Source organism: Caretta caretta, chromosome 5, assembly GCF_965140235.1.
Source record: "Caretta caretta isolate rCarCar2 chromosome 5, rCarCar1.hap1, whole genome shotgun sequence".
Taxonomy (NCBI): Eukaryota; Metazoa; Chordata; order Testudines; family Cheloniidae; genus Caretta; species Caretta caretta.
The window spans coordinates 22,227,247-22,245,434 of NC_134210.1; the positions used below are offsets into that span (position 1 = coordinate 22,227,247).

General features: G+C 41.5%; 1 protein-coding gene across 2 annotated transcripts in view; it reads left to right on the forward strand.

Annotated features, from left to right (window-relative positions):
- MALT1 (MALT1 paracaspase) overlaps nucleotides 1-18,188 on the forward strand; it is a 94,622-nt gene that overhangs the window by 50,084 nt on the left and 26,350 nt on the right. For both annotated transcript variants that reach the window (XM_048851137.2, XM_048851139.2), the window contains 3 exons: nucleotides 308-334; nucleotides 5,901-5,933; nucleotides 10,541-10,744. In XM_048851137.2, coding sequence (XP_048707094.2) covers nucleotides 308-334; nucleotides 5,901-5,933; nucleotides 10,541-10,744 — 264 coding nt within the window. The remainder of the gene's footprint in view (nucleotides 1-307; nucleotides 335-5,900; nucleotides 5,934-10,540; nucleotides 10,745-18,188) is intronic.

Genomic DNA, 18,188 nt, shown 5'->3' on the forward strand with positions numbered 1-18,188 from the left:
TATAGACACTATAATGAAATCTGAGTACCGTAGCTAATCATATTTCGTATTTTGATGTAAATCAACTTGTAGTTTTTTGTTCTGTGTGTGCGGTGTAGTGGAAGCTTGTGAAGGGATAAATTTACTAAACTACAAAAATTCAGATTTTTTTTTTAAATAATTTGTCCAGGTTTTAGAGCTTGATTTTCTAGCCTTCAGCTTCTGTTAAATACAGAATACGATAGTTGATCATTTTTATGACCAATGTTTATTTTCCTTCTTGTTTGTCAAAACTGTAATTTCATTATTTTTATGTATTTCTCTACAGAAGAGTTTAGTAGTCTTGGAAAGCCTGGTAAGTAGCACATGTTTTGAAATAAATAGCTTTAATTTCAGATTTGAAATGTATATTAAAAACTGAATAGATCAGCGCTGCAAAATTTTAGTTATATTTGCATAATCCAGGTGTATTAGATCTGGGGTTTTGATTCAGTCACACCGTCAAGCTGTCCTGCAGTCACTCAAGAGCATGAGTACCAATCTCTGGGCAGACTGATAAGAAGCAGGGCACAAACCCCAAATTGGTTGTGAGTTCTATACTTAAATTTTGCCAATCCATTATCAAGAATAAACTCCTCAAGCATGATAACAGACTTAATATGGCGTCACGGACAGTCCTCTTGTGGACTCTGATCTATCTTGCCACCTAGGTAAGCTTATCTTTGTGATAGATGATCCCTTACATCAAATATCACAATAATATTTAGGTTTCAGAGTAGCAGCCATGTTAGTCTGTATTCGCAAAAAGAAAAGGAGTACTTGTGGCACCTTAGAGACTAACAAATTTATTTGAGCATAAGCTTTCGTGAGCTACAGCTCACTTCATCGGATGCTGTAGCTCACGAAAGCTTATGCTCAAATAAATTTGTTAGTCTCTAAGGTGCCACTAGTACTCCTTTTTCTTTTTAATAATATTTAGGTTACTTCCAGTCCCAAAGGACAAATCACTTACCCAGGTCATTTGCACTTTAGATATAACACCAAAGATAGCACTTGTAGCCAATGCTATAATAAACTATCTAAAGATTTATTAACTGGGAAAAGGAAATAAGCATTATTTACAAGTTTAAAGCAGGTAGATGTAGATACCCAAATGAGTTCCTATCTTAAGTTTCAAAAGGTAATAGAAGCTTTTATAATAAACATTATGTCCCTTAGGACTAACCCGGGCTAAGCAGCTGTGGATGCCATGCTTATGCCTAGAAATCCTGCACCCCTAGAGCAGCAAAGAGATACAGTTTTTCTCCTTGTTAGGGCTTTTTTATTCTCCTCCCCCGCCCCCCTTCTGATTCAAGTTGCAAATTTAGCTGGTGAAAGGAATTCATTTGCACCTCTCCTTTTCATGGGGAAAGGGCTGGGGGGGGGGGAGGGGGGAGCAACAAAGTATTTTGTCCTCTAATGTTCTACAGTAGTTCGTATGCTGTTGATGGACCTTCTTTGTCAGGTGGGAGATAACGTCCTATTGGAGACTAGTTTTTCACTCTAGTTAATGTTTCTCTACTGTCTGATGACTTACATAGTTACAGAGGCTTATCATGCAAATGCTCAAATATTACCTTACAATATGGGATACAGATGATATTGTAAGTAAGATTGTTGCATGCAGCAATTTACAATTCAATGAAGCCTAAACACTATTCATATTTTTATAACTCTAATACCTATTTCATGAATACTAACACACAGGTGAACCAGACTGATTCCAGCTATATGTTTGTTAGTATCCAAGTGAGGCGTGGGGACCTTGGCATAAATTGGCACCTGATTTGCCAGCGTTACACCTATATCTATTAAAAATGTTAACTGTCATGTTGAGGGCACTAAAATAAATTAGTATAATTTGAAGATAACCCAGCAAATCAGTTTATATAGTTGCAAAACTACAGCAAGCCACTTAATATTAAAAAATAAATCTGGTTTGTTTGTTTTTTGACTTCCTGTATGTGACCTTTGTATTTGAGATGTTTCAATGTGATGCTGTTTTTAGCAGATTATCTGCTGCTAGAATGACAGGTTTCAGAGTAGCAGCCGTGTTAGTCTGTATTCACAAAAAGAAAAGGAGTACTTGTGGCACCTTAGAGACTAACCAATTTATTTGAGCATGAGCTTTTGTGAGCTACAGCTCACTTCATCGGATGCATACTGTGGAAAATACAGAAGATGTTCTTATACATAGAAACCATGAAAAAATGGGTGTTTACCACTACAAAAGGTTTTCTCTCCCCCCACCCCACTCTCCTGCTGGTAATAGCTTATCTAAAGTGATCACTCTCCTTACAATGTGTATGATAATCAAGGTGGGCCATTTCCAGCACAAATCCAGGGTTTAACAAGAACGTCTGAGGAACAGTGGGGGAGAGGTTTTAGTTGGGGGCTGAAGGTGATGGCTAGTGGCGTTCTGGTCACTTCAGCCCCCAACTATAACCTCTCCAACGCGTTATCAAGAATCTACAACCTATCCTGAAGGAGGACCCATCACTCTCACAAATCTTGGGAGACAGGCCAGTACTTGCCTACAGACAGCCCCCCCCAACCTGAAGCAAATACTCACCAGCAACTACATACCACACAACAGAACCACTAACCCAGGAACCTATCCTTGCAACAAAGCCCATTGCCAATTGTGCCCACATATCTATTCAGGGGACACCATCACAGGGCCTAATAACATCAGCCACACTATCAGAGGCTCGTTCACCTGCACATCTACCAATGTGATATATGCCATCATGTGCAAGCAATGCCCCTCTGCCATGTACATTGGTCAAACTGGACAGTCTCTACGTATCATAGAATCATAGAATATCAGGGTTGGAAGAGACCCCAGAAGGTCATCTAGTCCAACCCCCTGCTCGAAGCAGGACCAATTCCCAGTTAAATCATCCCAGCCAGGGCTTTCTCAAGCCTGACCTTAAAAACCTCTAAGGAAGGAGATTCTACCATCTCCCTAGGTAACGCATTCCAGTGTTTCACCATCCTCATAGTGAAAAAGTTTTTCCTAATATCCAATATAAACCTCCCCCACTGCAACTTGAGACCATTACTCCTCGTTCTGTCATCTGCTACCATTGAGAACAGTCTAGAGCCATCCTCTTTGGAACCCCCTTTCAGGTAGTTGAAAGCAGCTATCAAATCCCCCCTCATTCTTCTCTTCTGCAGACTAAACAATCCCAGCTCCCTCAGCCTCTCCTCATAAGTCATGTGTTCCAGACCCCTAATCATTTTTGTTGCCCTTCACTGGACTCTCTCCAATTTATCCACATCCTTCTTGTAGTGTGGGGCCCAAAACTGGACACAGTACTCCAGATGAGGCCTCACCAATGTTGAATAGAGGGGAACGATCACGTCCCTCGATCTGCTCGCTATGCCCCTACTTATACATCCCAAAATGCCATTGGCCTTCTTGGCAACAAGGGCACACTGCTGACTCATATCCAGCTTCTCATCCACTGTCACCCCTAGGTCCTTTTCCGCAGAACTGCTGCCTAGCCATTCGGCCCCTAGTCTGTAGCGGTGCATTGGATTCTTCCGTCCTAAGTGCAGGACCCTGCACTTATCCTTATTGAACCTCATCAGATTTCTTTTGGCCCAATCCTCCAATTTGTCTAGGTCCTTCTGTATCCTATCCCTCCCCTCCAGCGTATCTACCACTCCTCCCAGTTTAGTATCATCCGCAAATTTGCTGAGAGTGCAATCCACACCATCCTCCAGATCATTTATGAAGATATTGAACAAAACCGGCCCCAGGACCGACCCCTGGGGCACTCCACTTGATACCGGCTGCCAACTAGACATGGAGCCATTGATCACTACCCGTTGAGCCCGACAATCTAGCCAGCTTTCTACCCACCTTATAGTGCATTCATCCAGCCCATACTTCCTTAACTTGCTGACAAGAATACTGTGGGAGACCGTGTCAAAAGCTTTGCTAAAGTCAAGAAACAATACATCCACTGCTTTCCCTTCATCCACAGAACCAGTAATCTCATCATAAAAGGCGATTAGATTAGTCAGGCATGACCTTCCCTTGGTGAATCCATGCTGGCTGTTCCTGATCACTTTCCTCTCATGCAAGTGCTTCAGGATTGATTCTTTGAGGACCTGCTCCATGATTTTTCCAGGGACTGAGGTGAGGCTGACTGGCCTGTAGTTCCCAGGATCCTCCTCCTTCCCTTTTTTAAAGATTGGCACTACATTAGCCTTTTTCCAGTCATCTGGGACTTCCCCGGTTCGCCACGAGTTTTCAAAGATAATGGCCAATGGCTCTGCAATCACAGCCGCCAATTCCTTCAGCACTCTCGGATGCAACTCGTCCGGCCCCATGGACTTGTGCACGTCCAGCTTTTCTAAATAGTCCCTAACCACCTCTATCTCCACAGAGGGCTGGCCATCTCTTCCCCATTTTGTGGTGCCCAGCGTAAAAGAATAGATGGACACAAATCAGATGTCAAGAAGTATAACATTCATAATCCAGTCGGAGAACACTTCAATCTCTCTGGTCACACGATTACAGACATGAAAGTTGCGATATTACAACAGAAAAACTTCAAAACCAGACTCCAGCGAGAGCCTGCTGAATTGGAATTCATTTGCAAATTGGATACAATTAACTTAGGCTTGAATAGAGACTGGGAGTGGCTAAGTCATTATGCAAGGTAACCTATTTCCCCTTGTTTTTTCCTCCCCCCTGCCCCGCCCCTGTTCCTCAGATGTTCTTGTTAAACCCTGGATTTGTGCTGGAAATGGCCCACTTTGATCATCATACTCATTGTAAGGAGAGTGATCACTTTAGATAAGTTATTACCAGCAGGAGAGTGGGGTGGGGGGAGAGAAAACCTTTTGTAGTGGTAAACACCCATTTTTTCATGGTTTGTATGTATAAGAACATCTTCTGTATTTTCCACAGTATGCATCCGATGAAGTGAGCTGTAGCTCACAAAAGCTTATGCTCAAATAAATTGGTTAGTCTCTAAGGTGCCACAAGTACTCCTTTTTGCTGCTAAGAATGAAGTGTTACTGAGTTAAGGTGACTGGCTGCCAAACATAAAAATGGTTGTGATGATATAGTGTCAATCAAAGTAGAGATCAAATAATGTAATTTGATACACATTTGTTTGTGTTGGTGATTCAAATATTACTCCATTAGGAATTATCCCAGACACTGGTTCCCAAAAATGTCACATCATAAAGGCCATATAATTCCTGTGCTGGACACAGAAGACAGGTTTACTTTTGATTTACATTCCAAGAGAATCTATTGACAGGGTTGTCATGATATATGCATGTTAACAAAAGGGGTAGGCATTTCACCCACCTGTTATTCAGCACTGAATATCGTTGTTAGCTCTTCCATACCACTGCAAGTGGTGAAATAAAAATTAAAGAATTTCTAGCAAAGCAAATTTCTAGCAAAGCAAAATTCTCAACCTTGCTAAATATAGAACATAACCCAACTCATGATCTGTTTGATTCCCTGCAATACATCTGATCAGAGAGGCTATACTGTACAGTATTTCAGATTTTATTGAAAATACTAACATGTAATTTGTAAGATCAAAATCCACATTTCCTTGCCATCTCAGGTTCAGGGTGTAAAATCCCCCCACCATACATATCCTACTAGAGCAAATGTGCTGAAGGTGGGAAATTAGGATAACAGCAAATAACTCATATTGCTAGGCATTAAGAGTGAAAACTTGTGCTGCAAAGTTAGAAAGGAAATAAAGACCACACCAAGCTATAGAAAAGAACTAGCTGAGATAGGGAGCTATCTTAAATTAAACAAATGCACAACTTGTTTCTCTAATGTACACAAGTACATTTGAAACTACTGATCCATGTTTTTCCTCTCTTTTAAATAGACCTTCAAGAGCAATCAGCTGACAGGCCTTCTGGTGAGTAGTTTCATATCCATGATAAATAATGTATATTCTGAACAAGAAATTGCTAGGGCAATACGTCTGCAGTATACTTAATGGCTATATTAAGAGAGGTATAAAAATCTCTGCAGTTTATTGGTTCTTTGGTTAGCAAACTTTAAGTATTTTAAATTAATTGGCATAGAATTGCCTTTCGGTTCTCATAATTTCTAGCTCCTTCTGTCTGTGGTCTCAACATGTATGTTGGTGTAGTATTTGAATGGTTTGACAATCTAAGATGGTAGAATTAGAATTGTTTCACACACAAGGTGGTTGTAATTTGTCCGATAAGTGAAAACTTTTGTCTCTTCCTCTATTTTTTCTTAGTATAGGACACCTGATTTATAAATCTGTTTATTAGCACCAAATAGCTCACTGTATGAATCTCTCTGGTATTCCCTCATGCCTGCCTCTGTGTTACATGATCACCTATGCCTTCAGATTAAGGTGGAAAGCAAGGGGTTTTTTTTAATTAAATAAAAATAAACACAATAATAATAGGTGTTCCTCAGTCAGTACATGAATATCTTGGCTGCAACAAATACTTTCTGGTGGAAATGTGTGCGCACTGACTGCACACACACAAGGTTTGAGTGTCATGGTAAGTGTTGCAATACACTTATTAGATGAGTTCTGCCATACTTTACTAAAGATTAGGGTTGCCAACTTTCTAATTGCACAAAACCAAACATCCCTACCCCACCCCTACTCCTTCTCCAAGGCCCCACCCCTGCTCGCTCCATCCCCCTCCCTCCGTCAGTCGCTCTCCCTGACCCTCACTCATTTTCACTGAGCTGGGGTAGGGGGTTGGGGTGTAGGAGGGGGGTTAGGGCTCCGGCTGGTGGTGCGGGCTCTGGGGTGGGCCCCCGGGCATAAGGGGTTTGGGGTGTGGGAGAGGGGGTGGGGCTGGTGCATGGGGTTGGAATGCGGCGGCGGTATGGGCTCTGGATTGGCGGTGTGGGCTCCAGGCCCCTGCAGCCCCTAGGTACAGTGGACGGCCAGGGAGGTTCAGGGTGTGGGCTCCAGGCCTCTTGCGCCCACAGGCACCACCTCTGTAGCTCCCATTGGTCGTGGTTCCTGGCCAATGGGAGCTGCAGAGCCAGCACTGGAGCAGGGGCAGTCTGCAGAGCCTCCCTCCCTGCCTGCCCATGCGCCTAGGGGCTGTAAGGACCTGGCAGCCTCTTCTGGGAGCTGTGAGGAGCTAGGGCAGGCATGGAGCCTGCCTTAGCCCGGGACCCTTGCTGCACCATCGACTGGATGCCTGGCAACCCTACTAAAGGTATAATATGTTTCCTAACTTTATTGTGTGATTTTAATCTTGTAAGTAGTGATTGTTCTTCAAAGAAAAAAATAAGTGTGATGGGGAGAGAGAAGGTGAAAGGGGGTCTCTACACATTACAAGGGGCCTATCTAATTGGGACATGTCATTTATTTATTTATTTATTATTATTAACTTGAAACCACCCTGTTAGCACATCTGAACTTCCATCTTCTTGTAAAATCTTTCTTGCTTGACCTTCTTGTGAAATATAACCATACCACTTGGCCTTATTCAGTACTCTATTTTGTGCGTGGGTTCGTTGCATTTGGGCTGGAAATCTCTGATCAGCCCCCCTCCCTTCCCCCCCTCACCCCCCCAAAAAAGGCCAAATTACCTCTTCATTGCAAACATTCTAAGTTATATATTTTTGACAGTCTGATTGCCTTAGTAGTCTATCTTTGATTGATTATTAGGTGTCCGGAATGGCAGATAGGCATATATTTTGTATGTTCAACCTGATTTGAGCATTTGATTTTCAGAAATCATAAAGTCTATAAATAGACAATTAAAAGAACCTCATAGCTTACAGGCATAGACACATCATAGCACCTCTGGTGCCGTGTTTGTTATAGTCAAAGAATTCCTAATGTCTAAGTTAAGCAACAACTTTGATGCTCAGTTTCTTTTAGACAAGGGGAATTTCTTACTCCATTGTCCATTTTTTGGGATTTGGCCTTGAGGTAGCTTGAAAACGTCCACTGGAATTGGATTCTTTGGCTAAGAACCTTCCTTGTGAAAGGGAATAAACATAGACTGTAACAATAAAAGGTCAAAGCATTTTGTTGAAACAGCTAGATACAAACTGTGTGCATAATGACAGGCGTCCATGCCATAATAAGTCACTACAGAGAGAAATTGATTGCTGTTTTTGCCTGAGCCAATTCAGTTGTGTTATGCAGAAGAATCCACACAGTAGAAATAAAATGGATCTCGTACATCTTGACACCCAGTACAAGTTGAAACTCCGTACCTCATTACAAATTTTGTGGTTTTCCCTGGTACAAGTATCACAGTCAGATACTGGGCAGAAGTTATGTGCTGAATCATGCAATTCAGTCTCTCTTATTAACAGTTTTGAATGATCACTGGCTAGAGTTAATAAGCTTGCTACCAAAGTTTAGCGTGCTGTGATTTCAGATATTAAATTGTGTATAATAGGATCTAATTCTGGTAGCCAGTTTACTAGCAACTAATACACAAATTCCAGGTACAACCTCCTCTTCCCTTAAAATCATAGTTGAGAGTTAGTGCTTCCATGACCTTAACTAGAAGCTCTTTACATGGATTTATTTCAACATCCTTGCATGAAACCCTTTCTAGAAAAAGCATTGAGTTCATATCCAAGATATTAATAAACTCTACTGGCATAATAGACCAGTACCTTTCAATTTCTTACCATAAGAATAGCACATGGAAATTCAACTTGTGTATGTTTAAGCAATTTAATTAGACTTGATGGCATGTAAATTGTTTTGTTAATTTACGGCTCCTAATTTGTAGTGTTAAGTAAGAATAGTACAAAAATGCAGTGTGGTCAGCATAAATAGGCAAGTGTTAATAACACAACATTGTACAAAATATCTAAATAGGTGGTTATTGAAGCCCTGAAAGTGTGTAATTTTTTAAGTATCTCTCCAAAATGGCTTTCATTATACTGTAGCTTAGCTAGTTATAGCACTTCCTATAAATGACCTGTTTCTCTCTTTCACTCGAAAACTATGAACAGCCCAAACAATAAATAGACTTGGAAGCAAATGGCTTAATTTTTTCTGCCATTTGAACAGGTATCCACGGAGCCTTGGTTGTTTTTTTTATTCACAAAAAGAAAAGGAGTACTTGTGGCACCTTAGAGACTAACCAATTTATTTGAGCATAAGCTTTCGTGAGCTACAGCTCACTTCATCGGATGCATACTGTGGAAAATACAGAAGATGTTCTTATACATACAAACCATGAAAAAATGGGTGTTTACCACTACAAAAGGTTTTCTCTCCCCCCACCCCACTCTCCTGCTGGTAATAGCTTATCTAAAGTGATCACTCTCCTTACAATGTGTATGATGATCAAAGTGGGCCATTTCCAGCACAAATCCAGGGTTTAACAAGAACATCTGAGGAACAGAGGCGGGGTGGGGGGGAGGAAAAAACAAGAGGAAATAGGTTACCTTGCATAATGACTTAGCCACTCCCAGTCTCTATTCAAGCCTAAGTTAATTGTATCCAATTTGCAAATGAATTCCAATTCAACAGTCTCTCGCTGGAGTCTGGTTTTGAAGTATTTCTGTTGTAATATCGCAACTTTCATGTCTGTAATCGCGTGACCAGAGAGATTGAAGTGTTCTCTGACTGGTTTATGAATGTTATAATTCTTGACATCTGATTTGTGTCCATTTATTCTTTTACGTAGAGACTGTCCAGTTTGACCAATGTACATGGCAGAGGGGCATTGCTTGCACATGATGGCATATATCACATTGGTAGATGTGCAGGTGAACGAGCCTCTGATAGTGGGGCTGATGTTATTAGGCCCTGTTCATCATCTGGACCTCGTTCCTCAGGCCTTACCCCTTACCATGCCACTCAGAACAGCAGGAGCTCACAGCCACACTGCTGTGCTGTGCTGCAGGAGCGGCGGGCCAGAGTGCTGGTGGTGAGCTGAGGCTGCGAGGGAGGGGGAACAGCAGGGGAGGGGCTGGGGGCTAGCCTCCCCGCTGGTTGCTCAAGGGCTGGGCAGGATGGTCCCATGGCCAGATGTGGCCCGCGAGCTGTAGTTTGCCCACCTCTGCCTTGGAGGCTTTTCAGCTGCAAAAAAAGTTTTAAAGATAAAGATGCTGTGAATCTTTTTGGGGGAGGTGAAAAGGTATAATTTAATAGTCAAATAAAATCAGACAGTTGCTTCCAAAGCAGTTTTGAAGGTGTGCACTTTCCCTCTTTCCCCTCCCCCAAATACACACATCGAAGTCAACTGGACTCCCCCTGCATGTATGAAAAGTCACTTGTGGGATCAGAGTCTAACTTCCTAACTTAAAGGCCAGTGATTCTGTGTGCATGCTTGTGCAGCTTGGGAATCTGTCATGCACTTCTCAGTGCAGGATCTGGGTTTTAATGAGAGAATCTGTTGTTCATGGTCAGCACAAAATACTACAATATACTAAATATTGCACATGCACTTAGATTTGAGAATAGCTCATCTTTATTTTTTTTTAAAAAAACACCTTATATTTGATTCAAAAATGTATAAAAATATGTTCATTTCTTTACAGCAATTGACAAGGTAGCTCTGTTAATAGGAAACATGAGCTATTGGAATCACCCTCAGCTGAAAGCTCCAATGGTGGATGTCTATGAATTGACCAACTTGCTGAGACAGCTGGATTTCAAAGTTGTTTCTCTGCTGGATCTTACTGAATCTGAGATGCGGAATGCAGTGGATGAATTTTTACTTCTTTTGGACAAAGGAGTGTATGGTAAGAAAGTCATGATCTGTCCAACTAATTTAGTAAAACATTTTTTGAGTCAAGAACACTCAGACATTAACTTTCACCTCTGCCAGATCACTAAGTCCTATTTGACAGTAAAGCAGACTTCACTGTAAATAGCATGTATATGGGGGGAAGGAGGAAGTGAGTTAAACACCCGCCAACACATCCTGTGGCTTTGAGTAAAAGGTATTGTTGCTTTTATTAGTGAACAGATAAAATCTTTGAGCCTCTTTTAACCACACCTAAATGTATAGTATTCTGCTAAATACTGCTATGTATTTTCATATTAAAAGATGTATTATTTGCTAAAGATTGCTGCATTTGTGTCGCTTGTTTTGGTAATGGGACATGCATAATTGTGATCTAGGGAAAAAAACACTTAAGCAAGAGTCAGCGCTGTGTAGTGTTTCCCAGAATGCACCAATACAGTAAGGTAGTGTAGCAGATGTAAATGCACAAACCTACTTGCAGTGGCGGAAAAGAAGCTGTGAGGAAACAATATTACTTGTAACCAGCTAGTTATCTGCCACTAACTGGTTACAAAATCACGAATGAGCCCTTTGAGTCATTGTGCTACATGCATTTGCAACTTTACACTCACTATATTTTGTTAACTTTGTACTCCTACAACTTAAAGATGATGTACAAATGAGGAAAAAGTTGTTTTGCTTCTTCAAGACATATAAATAAATTCCTTTTCTGCTTGCTTGTTTACCTTGGGACTGACAGGTCCTGTCTTTCCTTTTTTTGCTGAAGGTCTCACTGGAAAACCAGGAAACTGGAGGGGGGAGCTTTCTCAGCCTTAAATTACATGGGTAGTAATAATTTATTTGTATTACAGTAATGTCTAGAAGCCTAAACCCAACTTGAAACCCTGTTAAGCCCGGCGCTGTATGTACATAGACTAAGAAACAATCCCTGTCCTGAAAACCTTGCAATATAAATAAATAAGACTAAGACTGGGAGAAAATAAATGTTATCCATGTTTTTATAAATGGAGCAGGGTATTGAACCTTTAACACAGATCTTTTCTCCCAACTTTTTGTCAAGCTTTTAGATTAAATAGATGGTAATAAAAATTTCCTCTCCCTCCCAAGTTGTGGTGGTTTTCACTTCCTTGGTACTTGTGATGTTGTCCTGCTAGTTCTGCAGTAGTTCTCTATATGGGGTTAGGGTAGACAAACCTGAATTTCTAATGTGGAAAAACAAGCTGAGAAAGCTTTTAAAAAAAGCTAACACCACAATATTAGCCCTTCTGTATACGTAATGAAGAAACAAAAAGAACTCGAACTAAATTTGTCTTTATAAGTCACCGTTAGATTGTAGAGAAAGAAGCTGGGAACTCTAGTGAAAGATATGCCATGAACTTCTGATGCAGTTGCTTGTCTGCAACTTCAAGTGGCCAAGGGTTCATCAAATAATGTTAAATCCTAAGGTCCCTGTGACGTTGCACTCCATATGTTTTATGGAAACATGCTTAAGAGTGTGAATACAATGTAACTGGAATATCTTTATGAAAAAGGTCTCTTGTAAGATATCATAACAAAGATTATAACCTACTGAATATATTCCTCCTATTTGTATATATGAATCATTCTTGTATCTGAAGCTAGAAATATAAAGTATAACTCTGAGGTCCTATTGTAATTATGCAAAGTGTGGGCCATTAATGGTGGTTTAGAATCTTGATGGCTCCCATTGACTAGGACAATTGGTTGTGGATGGTTTATTTAGCTGTGTATGTGTGGGCCAGCCCATGGGTAATGAAGAATGAGGCTTGCCCAAGGGGCAATTTAAAGGGCCTGGGGCTCCCAGCAGTGGCTGGAGCCTCAGGCCCTTTAAATTGCTTCCAGAGCCCCGCTGCTGGAGCCCTGGGGTAGTGGCTGCGGGGCTCCAGCGGCTATTTAAAGGGCCGGGGCTCCTCTGCTTCTACCGCCCCGGCCCTTTAAATAGCCGCCAGAGCCCCACCGCCACTGCTGCGGGGGCTATTTAGAGGACCAGGGCGGTAGAAGCAGGGGAGCTGTAGGCCCTTCAAATAGCCCCCAGAGCCCTGGAGTAGCGGGGGCTCCAGGGGCTATTTAAGAGGCCGGGGCTCCAGCTGCCTCTGCTGCCCCAGTCCTTTAAATAGCCGCTGGAGCCCCGCCACTTCCCCAGGGCTCCGGCGGCTAATTAAAGGACTGGGGCACTAGAAGCAGGGGAGCCCCAGGCCCTTTAAATAGCCTCCAAAGCCCCAGGTTGCTGCTGCTGCTACCCTGGTGGTGGGGGGGAGGAAGAGGAAAAGGAGGGGGAGCACTTACTTTACAGGGTGGGCTGGGGCTGGCTCTGACCCCCTCAGCCCCGCCCCTTCCACCCTAGGCCCCGCCCCTTCCGGGGGCCAGAGCTGGCCCCAGCGTACTGGTAAATCACTCAACTTACTTTCACCCCTGTCTTACAGTGACATGTGACCATGTCACCTGGTAATGAAATGCATCTTAAATCTGGTACTTTTCCATTTAGAAGGAGGGGTGGGGACCCAGAGAGACAAAAGAACCTTGCCTTGTGCCAAAGCTATAAAATGGGTGGGGGGAACAGAACAAAGGGGGCTGCCAGTCATGAGAACACCCCTGCTTTCCACCTAAGATGTCTGCTGGAACTAACAAGGACTGTACCAGGGGAAAGGATTGGGCCCAGACTAGGAAGGAGTCTAGTCTGTGAAAGAAGCTTATTGGAACATCTCTGGGGGTGAGATTTTAAGTGTAATCAGTTTCTTAATGTATTAGGCTTAGACTTGCGAGTGTTTGCTTTATTTTGCTTGGTGACTTTCTTTGTTCTGTCTATTATTACTTGAAACCACTTAAATCCTACTTTTTATACTTAATAAAATCACTTCTGTTTATTAATGAACCCAGAGTAAGTGATTAATACCAGGGGGAGCAAACAGCTGTGTATATCTCTCTATCAGTGTTATAGAGGGCGGACAATTTATGAGTTTACCCTGTATAAGCTTTATACAGCGTAAAACGGATTTATTTGGGGTTTAGATCCCATTGGGAACTGGGTATCTGGGTGCAGGAGGCAAGTAACCTGTTGAGCAGTTTTTGGTTAAAGTCTGCAGCTTTGGGGGTGTGGACCAGACCTGGGTCTGTGATGCAGCAGCCTAGTGTGTCTGGCTGGACAAGGAAGAGTTCTGGAGTCCCAAGTTGGCAGGGAAAACGGGCTCAGAGGTAATTTCAGCACATCCAGTGACAGTCCCAAGAGAGTCTCTGTGACTGAACTCGTCACAGTCCCAATTCAGGCAGAACTCAAACAGAACTGTTAGTGAACACCTCTGGTGGAACTTCTCCCTGAATAAATACTGCAGGATTTGCCCCTTCATATATTTTCATGTATTGTGTAGGGAGAGCAATATGTGGACAATGACAGGGAGAAATAAGTTAGAAAATGGCAACTATAAGCTATTTCAGGATTGAGATAAAAGTGTACTTTGCAACACAGGGCTAACTTTAATAAGTTTAAATTTAGAATGATATCCCCTGGATATTGACAAATTATGGATGTGCAAACTAGTTTACAGGATGAATATTGCACATCTGGTGTCACATTGAGCTTAAATTTCCCCTTTCCCCCCTGGACAGGTTTGTGATTTAATTCACAAATTAACTGTATGCTAGTTTCTGGTGGAGTTTTTTGTCATTAAAAACTTGCCTTACAAGCGAGTCATTGCCAGTACTGTGATAATGGGCAAGAGATGAAGATTGAGCTATACTGGTGAAATGTATCAACAATTTTCTCACGAGCATGTGGCATGGAAAATTGATCTGTCTTTCCTAAGTCTCATCTTGAAGGGGGAAGCTGAGTTACTGTCTCTATTACCTTGAAAGTGGAATAGATCAATTCAGCCAAAACTTTACTTCTTTATTAGGGAGCAGGCCACCCTGAATTATCTGATGCAGCGTGTGATGAGAGGTCTGCTGTTGACTAGCTAGATTTGGGTTTTTTTAAAGCTGTTTTTGTGTAAATTACTTTTAAAATAAGGATTTAGGACAGAGGCTAGAATGCTAAACTTAGGTGTCCTATACAAATGGCTCTAGAATTCCCCCCCTACCTAAATTCAGCCAAGAAACTGCTTAATCTGGTATTTTACTGAAACGGGTGCCAGGCCCACATGAAGTTATTTCTCTGTGTGGCTTTCACACTCATGTGATACCTGATGCTTGATAGGACTGGCCGACCTGACATTCAAAATATCTTTCACCATTTATACATCAGAGCAAAGACTCACAATCATATGGACGTTTATTATAGCTGTAAAGTTCACTCAGCTTTCTGATGGTATGACTTCCATTTGCCTCTCATGTAAAATACTTACGTTGTTTCTTGTGTGTTTGGGTGAGCTATGGACTCCTATTCTGTTTAAGGCTCTCTGTTTAAGTTAGCTGTTAACATGAATTAAAAAAATTAAGTGACTAGAGACTTTGACGTAGTTCATACTAGCTCCACGTCAGAGCATTTGCAAAGTACATTTATACAGTTTAACCTTCATTTTTCCATCTAGCTGATACCTGTGGAAGCCAAGCATGGCATCTCCCAGTAAAGTTTATCATTAAACCTTTATAAAACTGCTTTATCATTTAAATGATCATTCTGGATAGTAACTATGAGTGTCTCAGAAGCAATATAAAATATGCTGTCAGGGTATAAATTGCTAGTGATTTATTACGTTTTAGTGGGCACAGCTCCAAACATAAGAGGCACAGCTGCTACTCCCATTTAGACCTTGTTTCAGATATTCATGATATTTACCATGACACTGTGTAATTACTACTTGCTGCCAGGAATGTGGCATTTCAAACACTGTTCACTAAAAGTAGAACTGATAAACAAATTGGTGATGGTGGTCTTGGTACTTTAGTTCCTCAATATATTTGTTATTAAATGCAATGCAGAATTATTGTGCTCATCATATATAAATGAGATGAGAGATGTAACAGCATGCATTTTAAAGATTGAAAGTAATCTGGCTATTTTCTTAGTAAAAACTCTGGAGATAACTTAAAATGTTGATTTCTGTGATCCTGATATTAGTACAATAACTGTTTGTGACCACTGCATCTTAAATACTTTTGCTGGCTGCTCGTCAGATATCCTTAACCCAGTTACTTGCCCAATGACAGGAAAGAAATCCAGTTACCATTTTAAAATAAACCTATCTGGGGCAGAAATGCTCTGATAAAAGGTGTTCCTGCCCACTTTGTTTCATAACCCTATGAAAAACATAGTATGTGATCATGTAATTAAAGGCTACTATATGCATACATACAGGAGGCTGGATTAAAGTTGCATAGGCATTTCCTAGCTTCTGAGTGCTTTTACAGCAAATCCTTTCAACAAGTCGAAGTATCTGAGGCAATAAGTCAGCAGTTCCCAAACTGGGTCACTACCCAAATGGAGTAACACCATCAGCAGATGGGGTTGCGGCAATCCCAAGTGTGCGGTGGAAGCACTCTTGCTCTACATAGCATGACCTCACATGCATCATACGTCGGAGGTCACAGTGTGCAGAGGACACCATTTTGCTCTTCAAATGGTGTCCCCCATGAGGCATGACCTCTCACATGCTGTGTGTAGAGAACACCATTTTGCTCTTCAAAATGGCATCCTCCATGCTGTCTTGGGTCCTGGAAGGAAGTATTTCATCAAAATAGAGTCATGATGGCAAAAAGTTTGGGAACCTCTGCAATAAGCCATGTTTCCAGATTTCTGAAATATAAATGTAATGGATATGATGTATTGTAAGTATGTTTTATAGAGTGTGAGGCTCATATTGGCTCACAGGTCCCACTTTGCTGCCTGGCAACTTTGGTAACATCTGCAATCATATAGATGGTGGTTTATAGCTAATAATAAGGAGATTAGAGCCAGGCTTCCCTGACAAGTACCCTAATTTACTGTTTCTATATACTCACCCTGGGGGAAAAAAGGCTCCATAAACTCCCATAGTTTAGCTGTCATGTTTCTAGCTATTAACGTACAGCAGACTGACTGTTTTTCTCTGTCTTATTTATTTGTCCAGGGTTGTTGTAACATTTTTGTTTTTTGAAACCCAGCATGCTTAGTAAAGGCACAATGAGAATGGAACCATTGTCAGTTCTTGAAATACCTGTGGCACTCTGCAACAAGAGGAAGGTTTGGATATTTATTATCAATAATATTCAGAGCTGTCATCATTAGTGACAAGTTTTGGAAGGGATATTAAACCTTCTCCTTCAGAGTTTAAGCCAATCTAACATTAGAAACAAGGATGAGACCTATTTGGGGGACAGATTATCCCACATCTGCCTATGGCAGGGTTCTTACACCTTCCTGGTATCTGGTGCTGGCCAGTGTCGGAGAAAGTATATTGAACTAGATGGACATATGGTCTGATCCAGAGTGGCTATTTCTATGTTCTGAAGGGGAAAGAAGGAGGAATTATGACAAAAAATGGACAACCTAATGAGGATAAAATATGCCACCCATCTTTACTCTGTTTTTTAAAAAAAAGCATTGGGGGAGAGAGGAATCTTCTTCCCCCAGCTCATCCCTGCAGCTCATCTCAACTCATATAAAGAACATTCTTCCTGAAAGAATGGCTGGCTGGCCTTCCTCTTGTTTAAGGAACTTGTTTTCATTTGTGAGGATTGTGTGACATGATAAAGTAATGACATCCAGTCCTCACAGGTGTAAACAAACAAGTCCAAGGCCAGCCGGCTTTCCTCTCAGGAAGAAAGTCCTTTAGATGAATCAAGATGAGATGCTGTTCTGGCAGATTGGGGGATGAGCAGGCGGAAGAAGATTCCTTCCCAATCACCCTCCACCCTCCAAAAAAGTATTAGAAACAAAAGTAGCAAAAGTGGGAGGCACATTTTATCCTCATCATTTTGTCCACCAGTTAGGCCTAATATCCAACACTCCAATTTTGTTTCATTACATTCTGGCTCCACATCATCTATTTTTAAACAAGCATAATTTCAACAGTCCTTGGATTATGTCAATGGGGCCTTTTTGGTTTAGACTAATCCAGTTTCTCTGTCTAGTTCTCTTGCACCAGTTTTTAACATTCAGTGTCATAAACAACTTGACCTATTTTCATGGTTATTGTAACATCGTAAACTTTTGCTTACTTTTTACAATTGATTTTAGGGTAATTTTGTCCAATAATCACAACAAGGCCTGGCGTGAGTAGACATCATATTTTAGTGCAGATGATGCTTGATCCTGTCACCCTTCCTTTGGTACTGATCGATCCAGTTCTTGGCAGGATTAATCTACATAAAAAGCTCTGTCTGGTTCTGTGTCAGGGTTAGAATACAAGCCTATGCTAATGATTATTTGTACGATATTAATAAATGGCTGACTGCCTTTAAACAGAATAGGACCTAAATTTGGTCCACAACTACCAAGGACCAAG